Source organism: Mustelus asterias, chromosome 11 (assembly GCF_964213995.1).
Source record: "Mustelus asterias chromosome 11, sMusAst1.hap1.1, whole genome shotgun sequence".
NCBI classification, from domain to species: domain Eukaryota; kingdom Metazoa; phylum Chordata; class Chondrichthyes; order Carcharhiniformes; family Triakidae; genus Mustelus; species Mustelus asterias.
The window spans coordinates 26,898,954-26,921,901 of NC_135811.1; the positions used below are offsets into that span (position 1 = coordinate 26,898,954).

The following is a 22,948-nucleotide window of genomic DNA, read 5'->3' on the forward strand; positions in this document are numbered from 1 at the left end:
TATTATTTTGCTGGAAAGGATTGTTGGTCTTTAAAATTCATTATACACACTGTGTTAACTTTTAGATCAAATAACAAGCACTAAATGACAAATCATGCAAAGAACAAATTCCGTTGCTGGTAAAATATCTTTCTGAACACTCAGTGGAAGGTTCTGCGCTAAGTTAAACTGTAGCTTGAAAACGGATGTTTCCATTACACTCCCTGCAAACCTCCCGTGGTAGTTGTAACCCTGTCACCTCCCTAATATTGCTTGTCTCTGTTCCTGCTATTAGCTGCTGAAACCCTCATCCATCCCTTTGTTAGCTCTAGACTCTACCTGTTCCAATGCGATACTGCTCGGCACCTCCCTTTCCATCTCCTGTAGACTTGAGCTCATCCAAAACTCTGTCAGTGCTGCCCATCCTAATTTGTACCAAGCGCCATTCTCCCATCAGTCCTCTGCTCACTTGCCAACGCTGGTATCTGGGCCAAAACATCTCAAGTTTAAAATTCTAATTCTTGTATAATATGATAGTTCTGATGAAAGGTCATCGACCTGTAACCTAACTCTGTTTCTGTCCACTGACGCTGCCTGGCCTGAGTATTTCCAGCAATTCCTTGAGTTTTTAATTCTCATCCCTGTGTTCACATCCTTCCATGGCTTTGTCCTTCTTTAGCTCAGCCACCTCCAACAACCCTCCAGGAACTCTGCAGTGCTCCAAATCTGGCTTCTTGTGCATTCCCAATTTCCTTCACCCAGTCTCTGATGGTCATTTGTCCAAGCCCCAGGCAATGGAATTCCCTCCCTAAATGTCATTACCTCTCTAACTCTTTCTCCTCCTTTGTCGTTCCATAAAATGTAGCTCTTTAGTTAAGCTCTTATTATTTGATTTATCATTTATTTATTAGTGTCACAAGTAGGCTTACATTAACACTGCAATGAAGTTACTGTGAAAATCCTCTAGTCACCACACTCCGGTGCCTGTTCGGGTACACTGAGGGAGACTTTAACATGGCCAATGCACCTAATCAGCACGTCTTTTGGACTGTGGAGGGAAACCCACGCAAACTTGGGGAGAACGTGCAGACTCTGCACAGATAGTGACCCAAGCGGGAATTGTGCCTGGGTCCCTAGCACTGTACGGCAGCAGTGCTAACCACTGTGAACCATGCTGCTTTTTGTCACCTCTCCTAATGTATCCTTATGTGGCCGGTTCATTTTCAGTTGTCTTTTGAAGTGCCCTGGTATGCTTTACTATGCTAAAGGCCCAGTATAAATGCAATTTGTAATTGATATTTTGCTGTAATCCAGTGCAGTCTGCTCTGGCTATGAGACCCTGAATTTGTGACTCTGGAGCAAATCTAGATTTAAAAAAATAATAACTCAACTTCAAGTCTTTAGAATCTTTAAGATATATGAAGGATAAAAGACCGGACATTGTGACTATGCAGTGCCAGTTCAGTAACTGTCTTTATCAATGTCATTTTAAAACTGAAAGCATTACAGGAAGTCTAAACTGATGACTTGAAAATTTTAAGATCCCATCTCCTCTAAGCATTACTAATTTTGATTGACTGTTTTATGTTTTAAGCGCATTGAGAACTTCACTATTGAATATGATTCTTAAATGATTGCAAGACTTGATAGACAGTGTATGAGATGACTACTGTGGAAATCTGTGTTGGATGTTTTATTAATCAACTTTATTTTGTTTATATATTTAAAACTTCTTGAAAAAGTCAGATATAAACACACACCTTCTACAAACACGAATACACTATTCTACTAATACACCAGAGTGTCCGATGGACTGAATTTTCCAATTTACTCTGCACAAATGTCTTTAGTGAATGAAACTAACATGGATAGGAAAGTAGGGCCATCAAATCTCATGTTCCAAAGTAACTGGTTACTTTTTTCCTAACGGTTGTGAAACTAGCTAGATAGAACATAGAAAAAATACAGCACAAACAGGCCCTTCGGCCCACAAGTTGCGCCGGTCATGTCCCTACCTATCTAGGCTTATATATAGGCTTACCTATAACCCTCAATCCTATCAAGTTCCATGTACTCATCCAGAAGTCTCTTAAAAGACCCTATCGAGTTTGCCTCCACCACCACTGACGGCAGCCGATTCCACTCACCCACCACCCTCTGAGTGAAAAACTTACCCCTGACATCTCCTCTGTACCTACTCCCCAGCACCTTAAACCTGTGTCCTCTCGTAGCAGTCATTTCAGCCCTGGGAAAAAGCCTCCGAGAATCCACCCGATCTATACCTCTCAACATTTTGTACACCTCTATCAGGTCACCTCTCATCCTTCGTCTCTCCAAGGAGAAAAGACCGAGCTCCCTCAGCCTATCCTCATAGGGCATGCCAACCAATCCAGCAACATCCTTGTAAATCTTCTCTGCACCCTTTCAATCATTTCCACATCCCTCCTGTAATGAGGTGACCCGAACTGAGCACAGTACTCCAAGTGGGGTCTGCCGAGGGTCTTATAAAGCTGCATCATTATCTCCCGACTCCTAAACTCAATCCCTCGATTGATGAAGGCCAGCACATCATACGTCTTCTTAACCATCTCCTCTACCTGTGAGGCCGATTTAAGAGTCCTATGGACCCGGACCCCAAGGTCCTTCTGATCCTCTACACTGCTAAGAGTCTTACCCTTGATATTATACTCCTTCATCCCATTTGACCTGCCAAAATGGACCACTACACATTTATCCGGGTTCAAGTCCATCTGCCACTTCTCCGCCCAGTCTTGCATCCTATCTATGTTACGCTGCAGCTTCTGACATCCCTCCAACCTATCCACAACATCACCAACCTTCGTGTCGTCGGCAAACTTAACCATCCATCCCTCCACTTCCTCATCCAGGTCATTTATGAAAATGACAAACAGCAAGGGTCCCAGAACAGATCCCTGGGGCACTCCACTGGTGACCGACCTCCATTCAGAAAAAGACCCATCTACAACCACACACTGTCTTCTGCAGGCAAGCCAGTTCTGAATCCACAAGGCAACAGCCCCTTGGATCCCATGCCCTCTCACTTTCTCGAGAAGTCTTGCATGGGGGACCTTATCGAACGCCTTGCTGAAGTCCATGTAAACCACATCTTCTGCTTTTCCTTCGTCAATGTGTTTAGTCACATTTTCAAAGAACTCCACCAGGCTCGTAAGGCATGATTTGCCTTTGACAAAGCTGTGCTGACTACTTTTGAGCATACTAAACTTCTCTGAATGTTCATAAATCCTGTCCCTCAGGATCTTCTCCATCAACTTACCAACCACTGAGGTTAGACTCACCGGTCGGTAATTTCCTGGGCTATCCCTATTCCCTTTCTTGAATATAGGAACCACATCCGCAATCCTCCAATCCTCCGGAACCTCTCCCATCTCCATCGACAACGCAAAGATCACCGCCAGAGGCTCTGCAATCTCTTCCCTCGCCTCCCACAGTAACCTGGGGTACATCCCATCCGGACCCGGCGACTTATCTATCTTGGGTGCTATTCAAGATTTCCAACACATCCTCTTTCTTACTGTCCACATACTCAATCTTTTCAGTCAGCCTCAATCCTGTAGTACAACCACCCAGGTCTTTTTCCACCATGAATACCGAGGTAAAATATTCATTAAGCACCTCTGCTATTTCTTCCGGTTCTGTACAGACTTTCTCACCTTCACCTTTTATAGGTCCTATTCCTTCACATTTCATCCTTTTACTCTTCACATATTTATAGAACACCTTGGGGTTCTCCTTCATCTTACCTGCCAAGGCCTTCTCGTGACCCCTTCTGGCTCTCCTAATTTATTTCTTAAGTCCCTTCCTACAAGCCGTATACTCATCTAGATCCCTATCATCTCCTAGCTCTCTGAACCTTTTGTACGCTTTCCTTTTCTTTTTGACTAGGTTCAGCGCAGCTTTTGTGCACCACGGTTCCTGTAACCTACCAACACCTCCCTGTCTCATCGGAACGTTGTCATGCAGAACTCCAGACAAACATTCCTTGAAAATCTGCCACCTTACTTCAGTACTTTTCCTCGAGAATACCTCCTTCCGATTTACGCCTCTAATCGCCTGCCTGATGGCTTCATATTTCCCCTTACTCCAGATAAATGCTTTCCTAGCTTGCCTGATCCTACCTCTTTCCAATGCTAGCGTAAAGGGATAGAGTTATGATCACTATCCCCAAGATGCTCCCCCACTGAGAGATCCGACACCTGTCCAGGCTCATTAGCCAGTACCAGATCGAGTACAGCCTCTCCTCTTGTAGGCTTATCCACATGCTGTGTCAGGAAACCCTCCTGAACACACCTAACAAACTCCTCCCCATCCAAACCCCTTACCTGAGGGATATTCCAATCGATGTTTGGGAAATTAAAGTCTCCCATCATGACAACCCTGTTATTACTACATCTCTCCAGGATCTGTTTCCCTATCTGCTCCTCAACATCCCTGTTACTATTGGGCGGCCTGTAGAAAACACCCAGCAAAGTTATCGACCCCTTCCCGCTCTGAACTTCCACCCACAGAGACTCCGTAGACAATCCCTCCACGGTTTCCACCTTCTCTACAGCTGTGACATTGTCCCTGATCAGCAGTGCCCCCCCCCCCCCCCCGCCCCCCTCTTTTGCCTCCCTCTCTGTCCTTTCTGAAACATCTGAAACCCGGCACCTGAAGTATCCAGTCCTGTCCCTGTCCCCAAGTCTCCGTAATGGCCACCACATCACACTTCCAAGCATCGATCCACACTCTAAGCTCATCCACTTTATTCACTACACTCCTGGCGTTAAAATAGGTACATCTAAAACCTTTGGTCTGAGCTCTCCCCTTCTCCATCACCCGTCTATTCTCCCACTTACACTGTCTACAATCCTTCTCTATTTGCGGGCTAACCTCCTCGTTCTCAGTCACCTCATCACGATTCCCTCCCCCCAACCTTTCTAGTTTAAAGTCTCCCCAGTAGCCCCAGCCAACCTTCCTGCCAGGATATTGGTCCCCCTGGGATTCAAGTGCCACCCGTCTTTTTTGTACAGGTCACACCTGCCCCTAAAGAGGTCCCAATGATCCAGGAACCTGAATCCCTGCCTCCCGCTTCAGTCCCTCAGCCACGCATTCATCCTCCACCTCACTCCATTCCTGCTCTCACTTTCCCGTGGCACAGGCAGCAATCCTGAGATTTCTACCTTTGCATTCCTCCTTCCCAACTGTCTACCTAACTCCCTATATTCTCTTTTCATGACCCCTTCCGTCTTCCTACCTATGTCAGCGGTACCAATATGTACCACGACCTCTGGCTCCTCTCCCTCCCACTTCAGGATATCTGGGACATGATCAGAGACATCCCGGCACCAGGGAGGCAGACCACCATCTGAGACTCCCGTCTGCCTCCGCAAAAACGCCTGTCCGACCCCCTTACTGTTGAGTCCCCGATTAATACTGCCTTCCTCCTCCTATCCTTAGCCCTCTGAGTTGCGGGGCCGGACTCTGCTCCAGAGACACAGCCACTGCTGCTTCCCCCAGGTGGGCTGTCCCCCCCCCAGCAGTACTCAGACAGGAGTACTTATTGTGATGGGGCACATCCACCGGGGTGCTCTCTATCACCCGAGCTTTCCCCGTCCTGGACGTTACCCACTTGTCTGCCTCTCGTGGCCCTGGTGTGACCACCTGATGATAGCTCCTGTCTATCACCTCCTCATTTTCCCTAACAAAACTAAGATCCTCGAGCTGCAGTTCCAGTTCTCGAACATGGTCCCTTAGGAACCGCAGCTCGACACACCCATCACAGATATGGACGTCCGGGAGGCCAGGAGCCTCCAGGACCTCCCACATCCTACATTGGGAACAACAGAGTGGCCTCACACTCATAATTTCCCTTCTTATTTATAGATGCTTCAATGCTATTAAAAGAATGTCCAAGGAAGATTAACAAAATTTTTCTGATGAACCTCACTTCACCAAAAGTAAATTTGCTGGGTAACAAATTGAAGTTGAAACTCATTTGTTTTTCGATCTCCAGCTGCTCCGTTTTATTGCGCTCTCACACTCTCCTGATAAGTGCCACAGGATCTATCCACAGGCAGCGCAGTGTAAAACATTTTAGTTAAAGCATCTGACACCACGTTGCTCTTGCAAAGTGGAGACTTGCATTCAGCACGTCCATGAGCAGCAATTCCTGTGCAAAAGGTTGGCTCCAAAAATGGCACGATAAATCAGTAACAGCTAAATTATTATAAAATGAAGAGTCTTGCATTGATATACCACCCTTCGCTCCCTCAGGCCATCCAAAAGTGCCTTCCAGCAAATGGAAGTGCTTCATTGTACAACAAGCAAGATCCCGCAAATAGCAACATGATACTGACTAGATAACCTGTTTTCTGATGTTGGCTGAGGTGTAAATGTCCACCCGGACAATGTTGGATCTCCCTGTTCTTCTACAAAACTGTGCCATTGGAATTTTACTTCCACCTGAGAGGGCACATGGGGACTTGGTTTAACATCTTGCACAAAAGACAGCACTGCTGACAGAGCAGCACTGCACTGGCGTGTCTGCCTATATTCTGTGCCTAGGTTCCTGGAGTGGGACTTCAATCCACAACCTTCTGATGTTGGGTCAAGACTGTTATCGCTGAGTCATAGCTGACACCTGGACTGCTGCAGGTGATGAAAGAAAGATTTACGTCAATTTTCTGCAAGGCAGTGTTGTCCAGTGTGTTAGTCACTAGTCAAATGTGCCTTTTTGGGATTCCAGTGGGAATGTTTGCATTTCTGATTAAGAAATAGACACCTCAATACTCGGTCACATGGCATAGATGGGGGTACTTGTGTCTTTGTTGCTTGACCGATAAGACAAAAAGTGAATGTTTACTGATTACTGTGACCACTTTACTTTGGTTACGAGCAGTTAGAGATATTTGTTTTAAAATATATGCGTGTGAAGTACGTTTACCTATATTGTGAGCGTATGTAAGACATTTTCTACAAAAATTAGTGCATGTTGCTGAAGATGACATAGTGATGAGTGAGCAATTTAGTCAACATCGACATTAGGAAGGTGCAATTGCTGGAATAAGTCTCTCGAGTATGGTATTTGTCACCCTTCCTTGAAGTACTCCTTTAAAGCAAAATGCTCCTGGCGCAGCCCAGAGTTCATTGTCTCGCCACCTGATCTCTGTGGGCTGCGGTGCACAGTCTGGGCAACTCGAGGGTGCCGCTGGAACTGAAGTTCAGAAAATGAAAACGAGAGATTCCGTCAGAGAATGTGTTTATAAATAGAAATGTGGAATTGATTTATGGCAGTTCTGTGACACCTGAGCAAGAAATAAAGAACTTGCATTAATATAGTTCACTTCATGAGCGCGCAATGTCCCAAAGCACCTTACAGCTAGTGAATTGCGTTTGACATATAATTACTGTTGTGGGCAGATGCATTTGCCAATTTCCACAGATATGATCCCACAAATACTAATGATATATATGACCGGTTAGACTGTTTGCTAGATATGGCTGAGGAATGATTGTTTGCAAAGACCCTGTTAGATTCCTTGCAGATGCTGCCGTAAGATTGTTATTCCCATCTGACAGGGCAACTCTCACACCTTTGTCACTCCAGCACTTTCTAGGTAATGTATGGAATTCATTGCTCACGATTGTGATCCTTGCCAAACATTGTCTGTATAGCACGCAAGAAACAATACTTTTCACTGTATACCAATACAATGACAATGAATCAAATCAAATTACTGAGCATCCCTGGTTATCATAGAATCATAGAAACCCTACAGTACAGAAAGAGGACATTCGGCCCATCGAGTCTGCACCGACCACAATCCCACCCAGGCCCTACCCCCATATCCCTACAGATTTACCCACTAATCCCTCTAACCTACGCATCTCAGACACTAAGGTCAATTTTTTTTTAGCATGGCCAATCAACCTAACCCACACATCTTTGGATTATCTTTGGTTATAGCTGGGATTTTCCAGCCACCCCATGGCGGGTTTTCCAGCAGGGGAAGTGGCTTGCTGTTGGCCACCAGCAGGATCTTCCAGTCCTGCCAAAGTGGATGGCAATTCACGTGGCTTGCCCATCCTGCTGGTGGGGAGCCCTCAGATTTTAGCGGAATCAGAAGATCCCGCCAGTGGGAAGGGCTGGAAAATCTTGCCCCATAAGTGACGCTGAAATCAAACAAAGGTGCAATGGGAAGGAGAAGTTGTAGAATCTGGAACAACCTATGCTTGACAATGTTATACAAACAGCTTCATAATGAAAGTGCACTGCTGTCATTTGCAGTGTATCATTCATCTTTCCCCCGGGACTGTGTGTGGTGTCAACAAACGCTCATTTCATTAGTTCTAATCAATAGCATTTGGGTTTTATCAATTGAGGCATAGAGTGCAACAGTGAAAAGATAGAATCATAAAATGCTTCCAGCATAGAAGGTGCCATTTGGTCTGTCAAATCCTTGACAGCTCTTTCTAAGAATAATTTAGCTAATCCCACTCCTTTGCCCTTTCCCCTGGAGCTCTGCAATCTTTTTCCCCTTTCGATGTTTATCATTCTGAAAAGCGTGACTGAGTCTGCCGTCACCACCTTTTCAGGCAGGACAACTCCGCCCATAGAGTTTTAGAACTGTGTTTTAGAAAAAAAGAACATTTTTCCTCGGGTCCTTGTGATCGAGGACCACAAGGTTTAGTCTGACTATGGAAAAAGACAAAGAACAGTCCAAGAATAATTAATTTGGGGTAGAGGGTGGTGGGATGCCAACTTCAGTGGGGTAAGAATGGATCTGGGTGGAATAAATTGGCATCAAAAATGGTAGCCAAGCAATGGGCTACCTCCGAAGGAGAGTGAGTTCAGACACAGTCAAGGTGTATTCCTCTGAAAGGGAAAGGTAGGGCAAACAAATCCAGAGCTCCCGAGACAAAAGAGATAGAAGTTGAGATAGAAGTTAAGATAGAGAAGAAAAAGTCTGCTTATGACAGACATCAGATAGAAAATACAATTGAAAACCAGACTGAATATAGAAGGCTCAGAGAGGAGATGAAAAAGCAATGAGAGAATATGAAAAGACACTGGCAGCCAATGTAAAAGAGATGCCAAATCTTCTTTCAGTATTTAAATAGTAAAAGGGCAGTAAAACCAGGAGTATGGCCGATTAGGGACCAAAAAGGGGATTTTTGCATGGAGGCTGAAGTATTAAATGAATACTTTTCATCTATCTTTACCAAAGAAGAAGATGTTACCCAGGCCCTGCTGAAAGAGGAGAAACTTCAGACACAAGGGTTTATAAGTGACGTTGAGGTATTGAATGGACTGTCTATACGTGATGTAAATAAGCCACCAGGACCAGATGAGATGCATCAAGGATAGTGAGAATAGAAATTGCAGTGGCACTGATCGTAATTTTACGTCTTCCTTAGACTCCAGATGGTGCCAGAGAACTGGAGAATTGCAAACATAATACCCTTGTTCAAAAAAGGAAGTAAATATAAGCCCAGCAACTAGAGGCCAGTCAGTTTAACTTTGGTGATGGGAAAACATCTTGAAACAATAATCTGGGACAAAATTAATAGTCACATAGACAAATGTGCATTAATGAGGAAAAGTTAGCATGTATTTCTTAAAGGAAAATTGTGTTTAACTAACGTGCTAAAGTTTTTTGAAGAGGTAATGGAGAGGGTTGATGAGGACAATACTGTTGATTTGGTGTACTTGGACTTCCAAAAGGCCTTTGGTACATTGCTCACAGGTTTGTTGTATGGCAAAGTTATAGCTGATGGAATAAACTAGCAACATGTATATGGAATTGACTGAGTGACAGAAACAAAGAGTAGTAAAGAATGTTTTTCAGACTAAAGAATCGGTGTTGGGACCCTTGCTTTTCCTGTTGTATATTAATGACTTAGAGTGTACAGGGCAACATTTCTAAGATTGTGGGTCATATGAAACTTGGAAGCATTGTGACTGTGGGGAAGATTGTGTAGAACTTCAAAAGGACATAGTTTGTTGGTGAAATGGGCAGACACAGGGCAGGTGAAGTTCAGTGCAGAGAAATGTGAAGTTATTCATTTTGGTAGCAAGATCATCGAGCGGCAATAATAAAGGGTACAACTCTAAAGCGGGTGCAGGAGCAGTGGGAGTTGAGTGTATGTGTATCAACCATTAAAGGTGGCAGGAGTGAGAGAGTGGTTATTGTATCCTAGGTTTTATTAAAACAAGAGCACATGGAAGTTATGTTGAACATTTCCCAGATGCTAGTTCCGCCCCAACTGTAGTATTGCATCCAGTTCTGTTTACCATATTTCAGAAAGGATGTGAAGGTATTGGAGAGAGTTCAGGAAAAAAAAATTACGAGAATGGTTCCAGGGATGAGGAACTTCAATCATGAAGATAGATTGGAGAAGTTGGGGCTGTTTTCCTTGGGCAAATGAAGACCGAGAGAAGATTTGAAAGCAGTATTTAACCTAATGAGTAAGTAGTCTCGCAACACCAGGTTAAAGTCCAACAGGTTTATTTGGTAGCACGAGCTTTCGGAGTAATGAAGGAGCAGCTCTCAGGTGGACTTTAACCTGGTGTTGTGATACTACTTACTGTGCCTACCCCAGTCCAACGCCAGCAACTCCCCATCATAAAATAATGAGGGCAATGGACAGAGTAGATGGGGAGAAACTGTTTCCACTTGTGAAAGAATCAAGAATGTGAGGGCACAGATTTAAAATTGCTGGCAAAAGAAGCAGAGGTGACATGAGGCAAAACCTTTTCACACAGGGTGTGGTTAAGGTGTGGAATGCTTTGCCTGAGACTGTGTTGGAGCTAAAGCGTTAGAAAGGGAATTGGACTGTTTTCTGGAAAGGAAGAATATGCAGGGTTATGGGGAGAAGGTGGGTGAATGGCACTAAGTGACTTGCTCATCCAGAGAGCTGATGCAGAAGTGATGGGCCAAAAAGCCTCTTGCAATTCTGTGAGGTCATGTCTGATTCTTTTGCCCGTCACTGTAAATCTGTGTATTCTGGTTCGTGACCCTTTGCCAGTGGGAACAGTTTCTCTCTATCAATCTGTCCAGACCACCATGAATTTTGAATACCTCTATTGAATCTCCTCTCAACCTTCTCATTTCGTGGATAATTAATTTGGAAAAGGCAGTGGTTACCCTAGAGCTAGAACACTTTATACAACTTTGGACGCTTCACAATTTTGGATATTTTACAAAAAGGTATTAAAGCTAGGCGCATCATAGATTGCACGTTAACTACATGATGTCAGGTGTGAGAAACTATAGTTATGGAGGTTCACTTGGGAAGGCAGTGAACAGAGACTTCATCTGAACACTTAGAGACTTTATCAAGAACACACAGGCAAAGTCCAGGTGCCATGGAGTGCTTAAGACTCCAAGTACACATCTACCCAAACCTTCAATTACCACTTGCCCTGCATGTGACAGAGTCAACAGATTGGACTCATCAGCCACCTTGGAACCAATTGGACTGCAGTGGTAGCAAGTCATCCTCAATCCTGAGGAACTGCCTAAGAAGAAGGTCGACTTGAGATATCGGGACAAACTCCACGTGGGCTAAAAATACAAAGAGAAGATAAATGTCAGAATTCTACCGTCCCACCCACAGCGGAATTGGAGCGGGTGAGGTGCGGGCAATGGAAATGTCCTTTGACCTTGGGTGGAATTTTTTGGTCAAACGAGGCTATAAAATCCCGCCCATAATGTTTTTTTAATTCGAAGAGGTTTGAAGAATAAATCTGAAAAAATTTCTCTCTGAGTTAAGAAAAAGGACTGAAAATAGCAAGTTGTGGTAAATGGTTATTTTTCAGACTGAAGGCTGGTGGGCAGTGGTGTTTGTCAAGCATCAGTGCTGGGACCACTGCTTTCTCTTTGATGTTTCCAAATGGTGAATTTTGGAATAGAGAGTATTATTTAAAATGTTCCATAATACCAATCTTGAAGATGTGACCAGCAGTGGGCACAATACAGCTTGACTGCAGCATGGCATAGATAGGCTCACAGTATGGGAAAACAAGTGGAGGACAGAATTTGATACAGTAAAATCTGAAGTGATGAATTTTGGCAGGAGGGATGAGGAGGAGTGATATATACTTAATGAGATAGTGCTAAAGTATACAGGGACAGTGGGATCTGGGGGTTCATGTGCAGAGACCCTTGAAGGTAGCAGGACGTATTGAGAGAGTTGCTAGCAAAGCAAATGGAATCTTGGGCTTCATACACACGAGGTATGGGCTGGAATTCTCTGGCAGTTCACACCAGATGGATTCTCCAGTCCCACCAGCAGCACACTCTCACCACCACCCCCACCCCTCCACCCTACCCCTCTGGGTTTTGCGGCAGTGTGGGGTGATATCAATGGGAAATTCCATTGGCAGTGGCAAAACCAGAGAACCCCACCGCTGGCAAACAGCACGCGGCCTTCCATTACCAGCTGGCAGGCTGAAGAATCTCATGCGATGAGTACAAAAGCAGGGAAGATATGATGAACCTTTATAAAACCCTGGTTAGGCCTCAACTAGAATATTGTGTCCAGTTTTGGTCACCACACTTGAGAAGCTGTGCAGAGGAGATTTACCAGAATAGTTCCAGAGGTTATAGAATTTAGCTACAAGGTTAGTTTGGAGAAGCTAACCTTTACTATTTGGAGCAAAGGAGGTTGAGGGAGATTTGCTAGAGGTGCTCAAGATTATGACAGGTTTAGATAGGTGGACATTGAACAGAGTTCCTGTGGTACAAGGACAAGGAGATTTATGGTTTTGGGCAAAAGATACAGAGGAGAATGTGAGGAAGAACCTTTTTACACAGCGAGAGACAATGACCTGGAACTCAATGCCTACGAGAGTGGTGGAAGCAGAGAGAATGATTTCGATAGGAAATTGATGGGCACTGAGGGAAATCAACTTGCAGGGTTTTGGAGATAGAACAGGGGAATGGGACTGTCTGGTTTGCTCTACATGGAGCTAACATGGACTTGATGGGCTGCATGGCCGCCTCCTGTGCTGTACTATTCAAACAAAAGGGTGAGGAGAAAGATTAATCGATTACTTACCTGAAGGGTTGCTGGAGCATGGAATGCATTACCGCAGAGAGCATTTGGGACAAAAACATTTGCATCTTTTAAGAGAAACCAGGTAATATTTGAAGCAGAGGAAAAGAGCGGAAGTAGAAAATAGCGAACAGTGGGATTTATTTTGGATTCCTCAAGTAGGGATGCAAGGAGGAAAATTGGTTACTTTTGTGTTTGTTTAACTTCTATGCTTCTGAATCAATCTTGGGAAATCTGTACATGTGAAGTTTCTTCTCAGTATCAGCCATGTTATTCCTATCATCAGGATATTTTTCTTCGTGCAGTGAAGCTCTAATTATTTTGTATTTGTTTTTTAATTAGTTTTTAAAGACTTGCCCATTTCACCTTATTCGGAAGAGCTGTATCTGAATTGTAGTTGTTGCAGGGGCAGCATATGCATATGGGTTACTGTTTAGAAATTGTGGCTTCTCACTCAGCATTCCAATAGTAACCTTGTTTTATAGAGTAAGGACATCCAATGTTGGTGAAAGAACCATTATAAATGAATGACAAGACAAAACAAAGATAAATTTTAATGGGGCGTTTGAAGATTATTTCCAAAGTATCAAATATTCAGTCCAGTTTAATCTGTTCATAGAATCCCAACAATGCAGAAGGAAGCCATTTGGCCCATCGAGTTTGCACCATCTCTCTGACCGAGCATCTTAACCAGGCCCACTCCCCCGCCTTGTCTCCTTAACCCCATGTATTTACCCCACTAATCCCCCAAACCCACACATTTTGAGACACCTAAGGGCCAATTTAGCATGACCAATCCACCTAACCTGCACATCTTTGGAAACCAGAGCACCGGAAGGAAACCCACGCAGACACGGGGAGAACGTACAAACTCCACAGAGACAGTGGCTGGAATTTTACCGCCCTGCCCGCCACGGGAATCAGAGTGGGTGAGGGGCAGACAGTGGGAAGGTCTGTTGACGTCGGGCGAGATTTTACGGTTTTGGAACGAGCGAGGGCTGTAAAGTCCTGCCCAGAGACCCAGGGTCAGAATCAAACCTGGGTCCCTGGCACTGTGAGGCAGCAGCGCTAACCACTGAGTGACCATGCATATTTTCCTACTGCAAATTCTGATGCATCTGCCCTGTTAGAAGGACTGCTTGCGATATTTCCATTGTTGTCTTGTACATTGCCCCCTTATTAACCTGTAGCAGTCAATTTAAGTCAGTATATCTGATTCATGTTGATCATGAGTTTGTTTTTTCTGCTGTTGTTCTGCATGTTAAGCATGTAATCTTCAGTCCAATGAGCAGTGTGGTCTCCGATTGAAGATTGATGAGGCCAATACAAACATTCCTAATGACCGTGTCTAGTCAGAATTATAAATTGTATGTTATCTTAAATTTTAAAACCATTGAATTCCGACAGTGCAGAAGAGATCCATTCAGCCCATCGAGCCTGTACCTACAACAATCCCACCCAGGCCCTATTGCCGTAACCCCACGTATTTACCCTGCTAATCCCCCTGAAACTAAGGGGCAATTAAACATGGCCAATCCACCTAACCCGCCCATCTTTTGGACTGTGGGAGGAAACTGGAGCGCCCGGAGGAAACCCACGCAGACACGGGGAGAACATACAAACTCGACACAGACAGTGACCTGAGGCCGGAATTGAATCCGGGTCCCTGGTGGTGTGAGGCAGTAGTGTCAACCAATGTGTCCTTGTGCCGCCCACAAATTTTGCAAGTAAATATAGTCCAAAAACTAGCAAAAAGATTAGTTAAAAATTACAACTTACATGAATTCTGCATAATATTTCCTACGTTTATCTTTTATGTTTGAAACATATTTAACACTATTAAAACATTCCTGTTTTACTATCTTCTGCTCCAGAAAATGTTGTTTTTCTAAACACTACTGGGGACTTTTTCTGTTAAACAACTTATTTCCTTTTGAATTCAAGTGGTGTACTCCGAAAATGGGCTGTTTATTCATCAGCGAAGCCTTGGTGACCCCCTTATCTGTAAGAATATCCTGAACTGCAAGATAGTTGAAGCTGACAGGAAACGAGTTCAAATGAGATTTAATTTCTCATGTCAATTAAGTGGATGTGGTTTGTGGCAGGCTTATTTTCACTATGTTGCCTTAGTTCAGATAGATTTTTGTACAGCTATGCATTAGCTTTTAATCACCTATTTTCTGAGTGGTTATGCAAGAAGATTTGAAAGAGGCTATGAGTGTAATAACTCCACGGAGGCCAAACGTCCTGTCACTGAGTTACTTTATTTACACCATACATCTGTGCACAGCCAGCTCTCCAGTTGCCCCCTGCTGAATGAAGTCTGACACACCTGCTTTAAATAGGGAGCATGAGGATCCCTGATTTAACCATCAACTAGGACTCATCAGGTAGTTCATACTCTAGCAAGCCAACCTCATTAGCCTGGCTGAAGTCATCACGCTCCTCCCTCCCAAAGTCCGAGGAATCCTCTCGGTTTGCTTCCCTCAGGGGTCTTTTCCTCCACTTGAGCGCCGGGTCAGGATTCTCCAACTCGGCCTCTGATGTCGGCGGTGCGTAACGGTTGGGTGCTCGTCTCTTCCGCCGCGAACGCCGGAGGTCTGGTTCCTCGTTCACTTCAGGTGGTAGGGAAATCACTGCAGCTTCATCCCCTGTGTCCATTTCGGACCCTGAGGTTCCCATCAAGGGTGCAGGGGAGGTGGTACTGGCTTGTGGAGGGGGACTCTGCTCGTCCCTAGGGCTGGAGGGTGGACTCCGCTCCAAAATGGGTGGAGAGCTTGAGGCCCGGACCTGGTTGAGGTGTTTCCTTACCACTGCCTCGCCTACGCGTACTCAGTAGGATACCGGTGCAGTCCTGGACTCGACTGTTCCTGTTACCCAGGTGGGTCCATTTGCATAATTTCTGACCCAAACACTCTCCCCCGCTTCAAAGTGCCTCTCTCGGCGAGTGTTGTAATGACCCCTGCATTGGGCTTGCAGGTGACTTTCCACCTTTCCTCCCAGGTTTGGCAACAACAGGCTCAGTCTGGTGCGGGGCCATCTGCCCATCAGTAACTCTGCTGGCGCAGTTCCCGTGGTGGTGTGTGGAGTGGTCCTATAGTCAAATATCCACCTTGAGAGTTTCGTCTCCAATGAGGCCGCTGGCTGTTTTTTCAACCCGGCCTTTAACGTCTGGACTGCTCTCTCCGCTGGCCCATTTGATGCCAGGTGCCGTCTTGATGTGCCGAATCCCATTTGATTTCATAAATTTTGTGAACTCTAGGCTGGTGAACACTGAACCATTATCAGAAACTAATACCTCTGGGATCCCGTGTGTTGCGAACGAGGTGCGTGGTTTCTCAACGGTTGTCATCGTGTTTGCCGAGTTTAGTTTACTGACATCTAATCACTTCGAATGGGCATCTATTATCACCAGAAACATGGACCCCATAAACGGGCCTGCAAAATCGACATGAAGTGCAGACCATGGCCATTCCCACGGGTACAGCAGGGCTGCCGGTGGTGCCTTCTGCCCCTGTTGGTACTTCGAGCACTGTCCTACCAGTTTCGCTATGTCTGTGTCCAGACCTGGCCACCAGATGTTTTTGATACTCCAAGGTGCCCACGGTGTAGTTCGGCCAGTATGTCCCAACAGCCCTGCCTTGGGACGATGACCCGTGCTCCCCGCAGCAGAATCCCGTCTTCCACCGTGATCTGCTCCCTCCTGCTCCAGTATGGGTGGAACTGTGGATGGACCGGTCTTTCCAGCTGCTCTGTTAGCACCAGGTGTTTTACCTTCGCCAATACAGGGTCTTTCTGCGTCCACTGGCGTTGTATTGTGTGCATCCACCGGGAGGGTATCCATAAAGTTTAACGTCATCACGGTCTCCTCCATTTTGGGCATCCTGACACTGGCAACCATAGCAATGTCGTGACGGGCGGGGCTCTACAGGAACTGCTGTCACTCTGGGCTTAACCTGACCGTTTCTAGGTGCAGTTTGATAAGTGGACTTGGGCTCCCTTGTACCCGAATCCTTCCGGAGGGCCGCTATGTAATGGCCTGCCCCGTAGTGGTAGTCCCCTAACCCAGTCTCCCTGGTGTTGGCCTCTACCTCCATCAGGATACCTTGGAGCTCATCCGCTCTGCTTGCCGCTTTTTCTAATGACGAGGCCAGCTGTTATGCCTGTTTACAGTCCAGCTGGGCCTCCGCCAACAGGCATTTCAGTATAGTCATATTGTTAATTCAACACACCAACCGGTCTCGGAGCATCTAATTTAGTGTCCCTTCGAATTCGCAAGCCTCTGCCAGACGTTTTAGCCTCGTTAGGAAACTGGTGATTGACTCCCCCACTTCTCTAAATGTGGAGTAAAAACGGTACCTCCGCAGGATCAGGGGTGGCTTAGGGTCATAATATTCTTGAACTAAGTTTGACAACTCCTGGAAGGACTTTGTGTCCGGTGCCTCCGGAAAAGTTAAACTGCGCATAATGGCAAAAGCTGCTGGTCCACACGCAGTCAGCAGGATAACCCTTTGCGTCTCATCTGAGGTTATGTCATTTGCCCTGAAGAAATATTTCATCCTTTCCACATATTGGGCCCAGTCCTCCACTGCGGGGTCAAAAGAGTCCAGCTTCCCAAACAGCGGCATGTTTTCTCAACAATGGCTTACCCTCAACATGTGCGGTGATTCAGCAAGTTCCTTCAGGTCACTCCTTTTTCCTCGTCGCCACTGTAATAACTCCACGGAGGCGAAAAGTCCCGTCACCAAGTTATTTTATTTGCACCATACATCTGTACACAGCCAGCTCTCCAGTTGCTCCCTGCTGAATGCAGGCTGGGAGACTGACGCACCTGCTTTAAATAGGGAGCACGAGGCTCCCTGATTTAACCATCAATTAAGACTCAGCAAGCCAACCTCATTAGCCTGGCTGAAGTCGTCACGATGAGTTAAACTGACTAGAAAGCCCAGGTAACTGTTAAAAATTGCATAGCTTCTTGAAGGCAGGCTGCTAAAGGACTTATTGAAATTTGGTAGGTCTGTGCACTGAGATATAGGGCCAGATTTTCTCTCTCAGCATTCAAAATGGCGGCTGATTCGCAAGTCCCACCTTCATTTCTGGTGGAAAGAATTTCCGCTGGGAGGGGAAAGGAAGTGTGATGTACTTTGTGCATGCAAAGCCCCCAAATCTGTCAGGACCTTTAAAAAGTATTGCACATTTCAAACGCGTGTCTCACTTTCGTCACTGAAAGTGACTCCCGATTTTATTCAACACTTCCTAAAGGCCACTGGGATGTTGTCTTTCCCTTGTGCAACAAACAGAGAATTTAAAGTTTCGCCTCAGAATGGTTTGATTTGATTTATCATTGTCACATGTATTGGTACACAGTTAAGAGTATTGTTTCTTGCACACCAGACAGACAAAGCATACTGTTCATAGAGAAGGAAATGAGAGAGTGCAGAATGTAGTGTTACAGTTATAGCTAGGGTGTAGAGAAAGATCAACTTAATGCAAGGTAAGTCCATTCAAAAGTCTGATGGCTGCAGGGAAGAAGCTATTTTTGAGTCGGTTGGTACGTGTCCTCAGACTTTTGTGCCTTTTTCCTGATGGAAGAAGGTGGAAGAGAGTATGTCCGGGTTGCGTGGGGTCCTTGATTATGTTGGCTGCTTCAGTTTCCACATCAGAGATTTGTAGCTGACCCCTAAGGGCGTTGGGGGCAGAGGCTGGTGGAATTGGAAGGGCTTAACTGTGACCCTCCAGGCTGGTTGCCTCAGACTGCCAGGTGGGAGGCAAGATAGCAAGCCAGGTTGGCTGGGGAAAGAGTGCGCAGCTCATGAAAGAAGTAGAAAAAATGGGCTTGGCTCTGTCCATCATATAGTCCATTGAGGTAGGCCAGCAATCTGTGGCCTGAGCCGAGGGTTGCGGGCAAGAGTTGTCAGTGCCAAAACCAAACGCTGCAAGGAGGAGGAGCAGGAGATATTAACCTGAGGTGAAAGTTCTATCTCCACATGAATGAGACGCGGTGCTGGTGAAGAGAGATATGTACCATGAGGCAGGATGGTCTGGTGCCACACTCAACTGATTCGCATGCCCTACCCTTCCCACTGAAGGTTACCACGGCCCTCAATTTCTATGCGGCCGGCTCCTTCCAGAGTTGTACCCCTCCTGCACAGTCACCCACCTGTGCAGCTCTGCTTGGCTGGGGGAATCACATCAACTTTCCAGCAGATGTGGCATTGCAGGTAGAGAGGACCAGGGCTTCGCTGACACAGCCGGTGTCAGCAAATAGTCGACTCCACACATTTGGTGCTATAATGGGCTACCGGTTCAGTAGTCAGAAACTTCTATGAGCAGAAATCTTTCCACTCAAAGTCCAGGTGGTGTGTGACCACAACAAGGCTTTCCTGCACGTATGCATGTGTTTTCAAGGTAGTCACTATGACGGTTTCACCCTGAGGTATTCCTGGCTGATTCAGGTACTCCAGCCCACATCATAGGTCAATGGTTGGATTCTGGGGGTCAAAGGGTACCCCTTAAGCTGATAGATGCTGCCTCTCTTGAGTTGGCTTGAGACAGGGCCCCAACTTCAATACAACAGCAGCATGTGCAGACGAGGAACCTCACTGAGCAGGCTTTGGGCTTCTGAATAAGCAATTTAGGTGCCTAGTCTGCTCTGGAAGAGCACCCTAGCACTGTTTGGTGAGCGTCTCTGGGATAGTGGTTGTTTGCTGTCGGGGCCACAATATGGTGCAACGGAGGGGCCTTCACGTGGAGGGGACGGAAACCAGCAAGAGAGCAGCCTCACTGGAAGAAGATGAGGAAGAGGACAGCTTTGAATCCAATGCAGATGACCCGGAGGAGGATTGTGACATTGCAATACACCCAGAGCGACAGGCTGGGGCTAATCATAGTGGTTCTGTACAGGATGTCATCATCACAAGAGACCTTTTTAAACAGGGAAGATTCACCTAACCAACCTTTAGGGTCAGCTAGTTCTTCCAGGAGATCTTCCATCTTTACCCTGTCTGGCCTACAAGTGACTCCAGACCCACAACAATCTGGTTCACTTTTAACCACTCTCTGAAATGGCCTAGCAAACCATTCAATTCAAGGGCAATTAGGGATGGGTGACAAATGCTGGCCCACCCAATGACACCCACATCCCATGAAATAAGTTTTTAACAAGATATGGCTTCATAAGACTTTTCCAATGAAGGGGTCTCAATATTAAACTTTCGTACCAACAGGAGACTGTGCAGTTATGAAGTACACTTGAAGTATTATCTAAGAAGTGTGACAACCAATCCGCACACAGGAAACTCCCGCAATGTTGCGATGACCAGATATTCTGTTCCTTTGTGACATTTGTTGAGAGCTAAATATTGGCCAGGACACCGGAGAGAATTCCTCTGCTTGTCGTCAAAATAGTGCGATGGGATTTTTAAAATTGAGGCAGATAGGGTTTTAGTTAAACATCTCAGGCCAGATTCTCCATCCTCGCCCACAGCTTGGGATTCTCCTGTCCCGCTGCAGCGAATGGAGACCTGGCTGAGCACCAAATTTTCCCTTCCCGCTGGGAGCGGGGCATGTACGGCTGGAGAATTCCGGCCCTCACCTCAAGAGTGCTGCACTCCTTCAGTACTGCGCCAGAGTATCAGCCTTGATTTTTGTACTCAAGCCCTGAAGTAGCTGCTTGAAGTTCGGCATGATGTCACTGTTAATATTCTGAAATGCAGCAATTTGGGAGAGTTTAGGAGTCTAGTGCTGGAGTGATAGAACGTGGGATTATGCCAGCAATTGAATCCTGATCTCAACTTAGCCAGGAACAAAGCAAAAAGTGACAGCCCAAGTCATTTCGCACAAGGAGCTGTTTAAAATAGGCGCTGATGCACAGAGAGAGCTCCGAGGGTAATGTGAAATGGAAGGAAGGTGATAATTTCTGCAAGTAACTTGTTTTTAAATGACTGTAAGCTGCCTTGTTTTGGGTTTGTGTCTCAAACTCTTTCTGTTTGTGTAGGTGGTGGAGGGAAGCGCAAGGGTAAAAGCAAAAAGTGGAAGGAAATATTGAGGTTTCCTCACGTGATCCAATGTGAAGAACAGAAGAAATCTATAGGTGAGTAATGTATTGTACATTTGCCTTATTTGTGCAAAAGCCACAGTTAAGATCATTTATCGTGCACGGACGGTTTGGGTGAAACCTGCAAGAAACCTTTCCCCTCCAAGCAGCAAAGAATGGAACAAGTTTCCCATTGTTGAGCAACACATTCAAATTTTCAAACCTTCCTCGGCCTTGCACAATTTGAATGTTTTCGCCTTGGGTTTCAGCATTTCATTTTCCCCACCAGAAAACAAGATATTTGCATTCTTAGACTGATGTTGAGAGGCTCACAGCATGCAAATGCAATTAAATGGATCTATTTACTCTTGTGTTAAACAGGAAGAAAAAGGGGACATTTTTATGTACTGTGAATTAATGCAAAACGGCTTAGTCTCATTTGCATACGAGAAGCAATGCCAGTCCCCACATTGTGTGAAGAAGCTTGGAAGAGTACAAATTGGGAAAATTGACTTGGAATAAATAGATTTCACAGCTATATTGGAACTTAAAAGACAAATGGTCGATTCAGCATAATATGTAACCATGCCATAACTTTCACTTGATTTTAAGAACTGAGGGCGAGAATTGCCAGGCAACGCACCACATGTTTCAAGGCAGTGGGAGGCTGCCCGCCGCCATTTGCTGGCGGTGGGATCTTCTGTTCCCACCGTTGTCAATGGGGTTGAATGCACTTCTTGCCAACGTGAAACCCGCAGCATTCCGTGATCTATTATTGGCTGCCAAAGCTTTTGCAGAAGTTGCTTTGTGGATACTTTAAAAAATTGAATCACTGGTAACATTAGACTGTTGAGCGCTGGTCACTGAAGGTCACAAAGAACAGCAGGAAGTTAAATTGACTGCGTGAGGTACTGATGGAAGCAGCCATTGAACTTGAATAATGTTTTGAAATATATCTGCTTGGCGCTTTCCCTGAGCAACCCAGCTCTGGAACTGAACTTCCATCTCCCACATTTAAAGGTCTTTTCACTCTCCAATCTTTGTGTTTATCCCTCGACAAGTGCATCAATCATACTTAGCAAAATTTTTGGACATTTTCTGGTGTGATTGAGAATGGAATAAATGCAAAATCGTTTCTAGTACTGATCAGTGCAACTTTTCTGCCTAAATTTCAACTTAATGAAAGTCTGGATTTATTCAGAATGTTATTTCAAAAATAGCATGTTTCTTAAGTGTTTTAAGCATTTGCAGCCTGAAGTACATTAAAAGTGTGCTTATTTTCTTGCAGTTACTTCCTTCTGCCACTTCAATGCCCACTTAACTGTACTTTATAAAAACCCGCACAAAGATAACATCCAGAATGAAGGTGGACCCCATGGTTTCTAGTTTAACAAATGGTGGTCAGTTAGCTCAGTTGGCTGGACAGCTGGTTAGTGATGCAGAGCAATGCTAACACCGCGGGTTCAATTCCTGTACCGGCTGAGGTTATTCACGCCTTCTCAACCTTTCCCCCTTGCCTGAGATGACTGTGACAAGTGGCGTTCCTTGGGGATCAGTGCTGGGACCTTTGCTGTTCATAATATATATAAATGATTTGGAGGAAAATGTAACTGGTTTGATTAGTAAGTTTGCGGACGACACAAAGGTTGGTGGATTTGCGAATAGCGATGAGGACCATCAGAGGATACAGCAGGATTTAGATTGGTTGGAGGCTTGGGCGGAGAGATGGCAGATGGAGTTTAATCCGGACAAATGTGATGTAATGCATTTTGGAAGGTCTAATACAGATAGGAAATATACAGTAAATGGCAGAACCCTGAAGAGTATTGATAGGCAGAGGGATCTGGGTGTACA

The 22,948-nt window shown here is 45.4% G+C and overlaps 1 protein-coding gene across 3 annotated transcripts in view; it reads left to right on the forward strand.

Moving 5' to 3' along the window:
* Positions 1-22,948, forward strand: part of LOC144500429 (U6 snRNA-associated Sm-like protein LSm1) — a 317,623-nt gene that overhangs the window by 108,692 nt on the left and 185,983 nt on the right. For all 3 annotated transcript variants that reach the window (XM_078223322.1, XM_078223321.1, XM_078223324.1), the window contains exon 2: positions 21,056-21,151. In XM_078223322.1, coding sequence (XP_078079448.1) covers positions 21,056-21,151 — 96 coding nt within the window. The remainder of the gene's footprint in view (positions 1-21,055; positions 21,152-22,948) is intronic.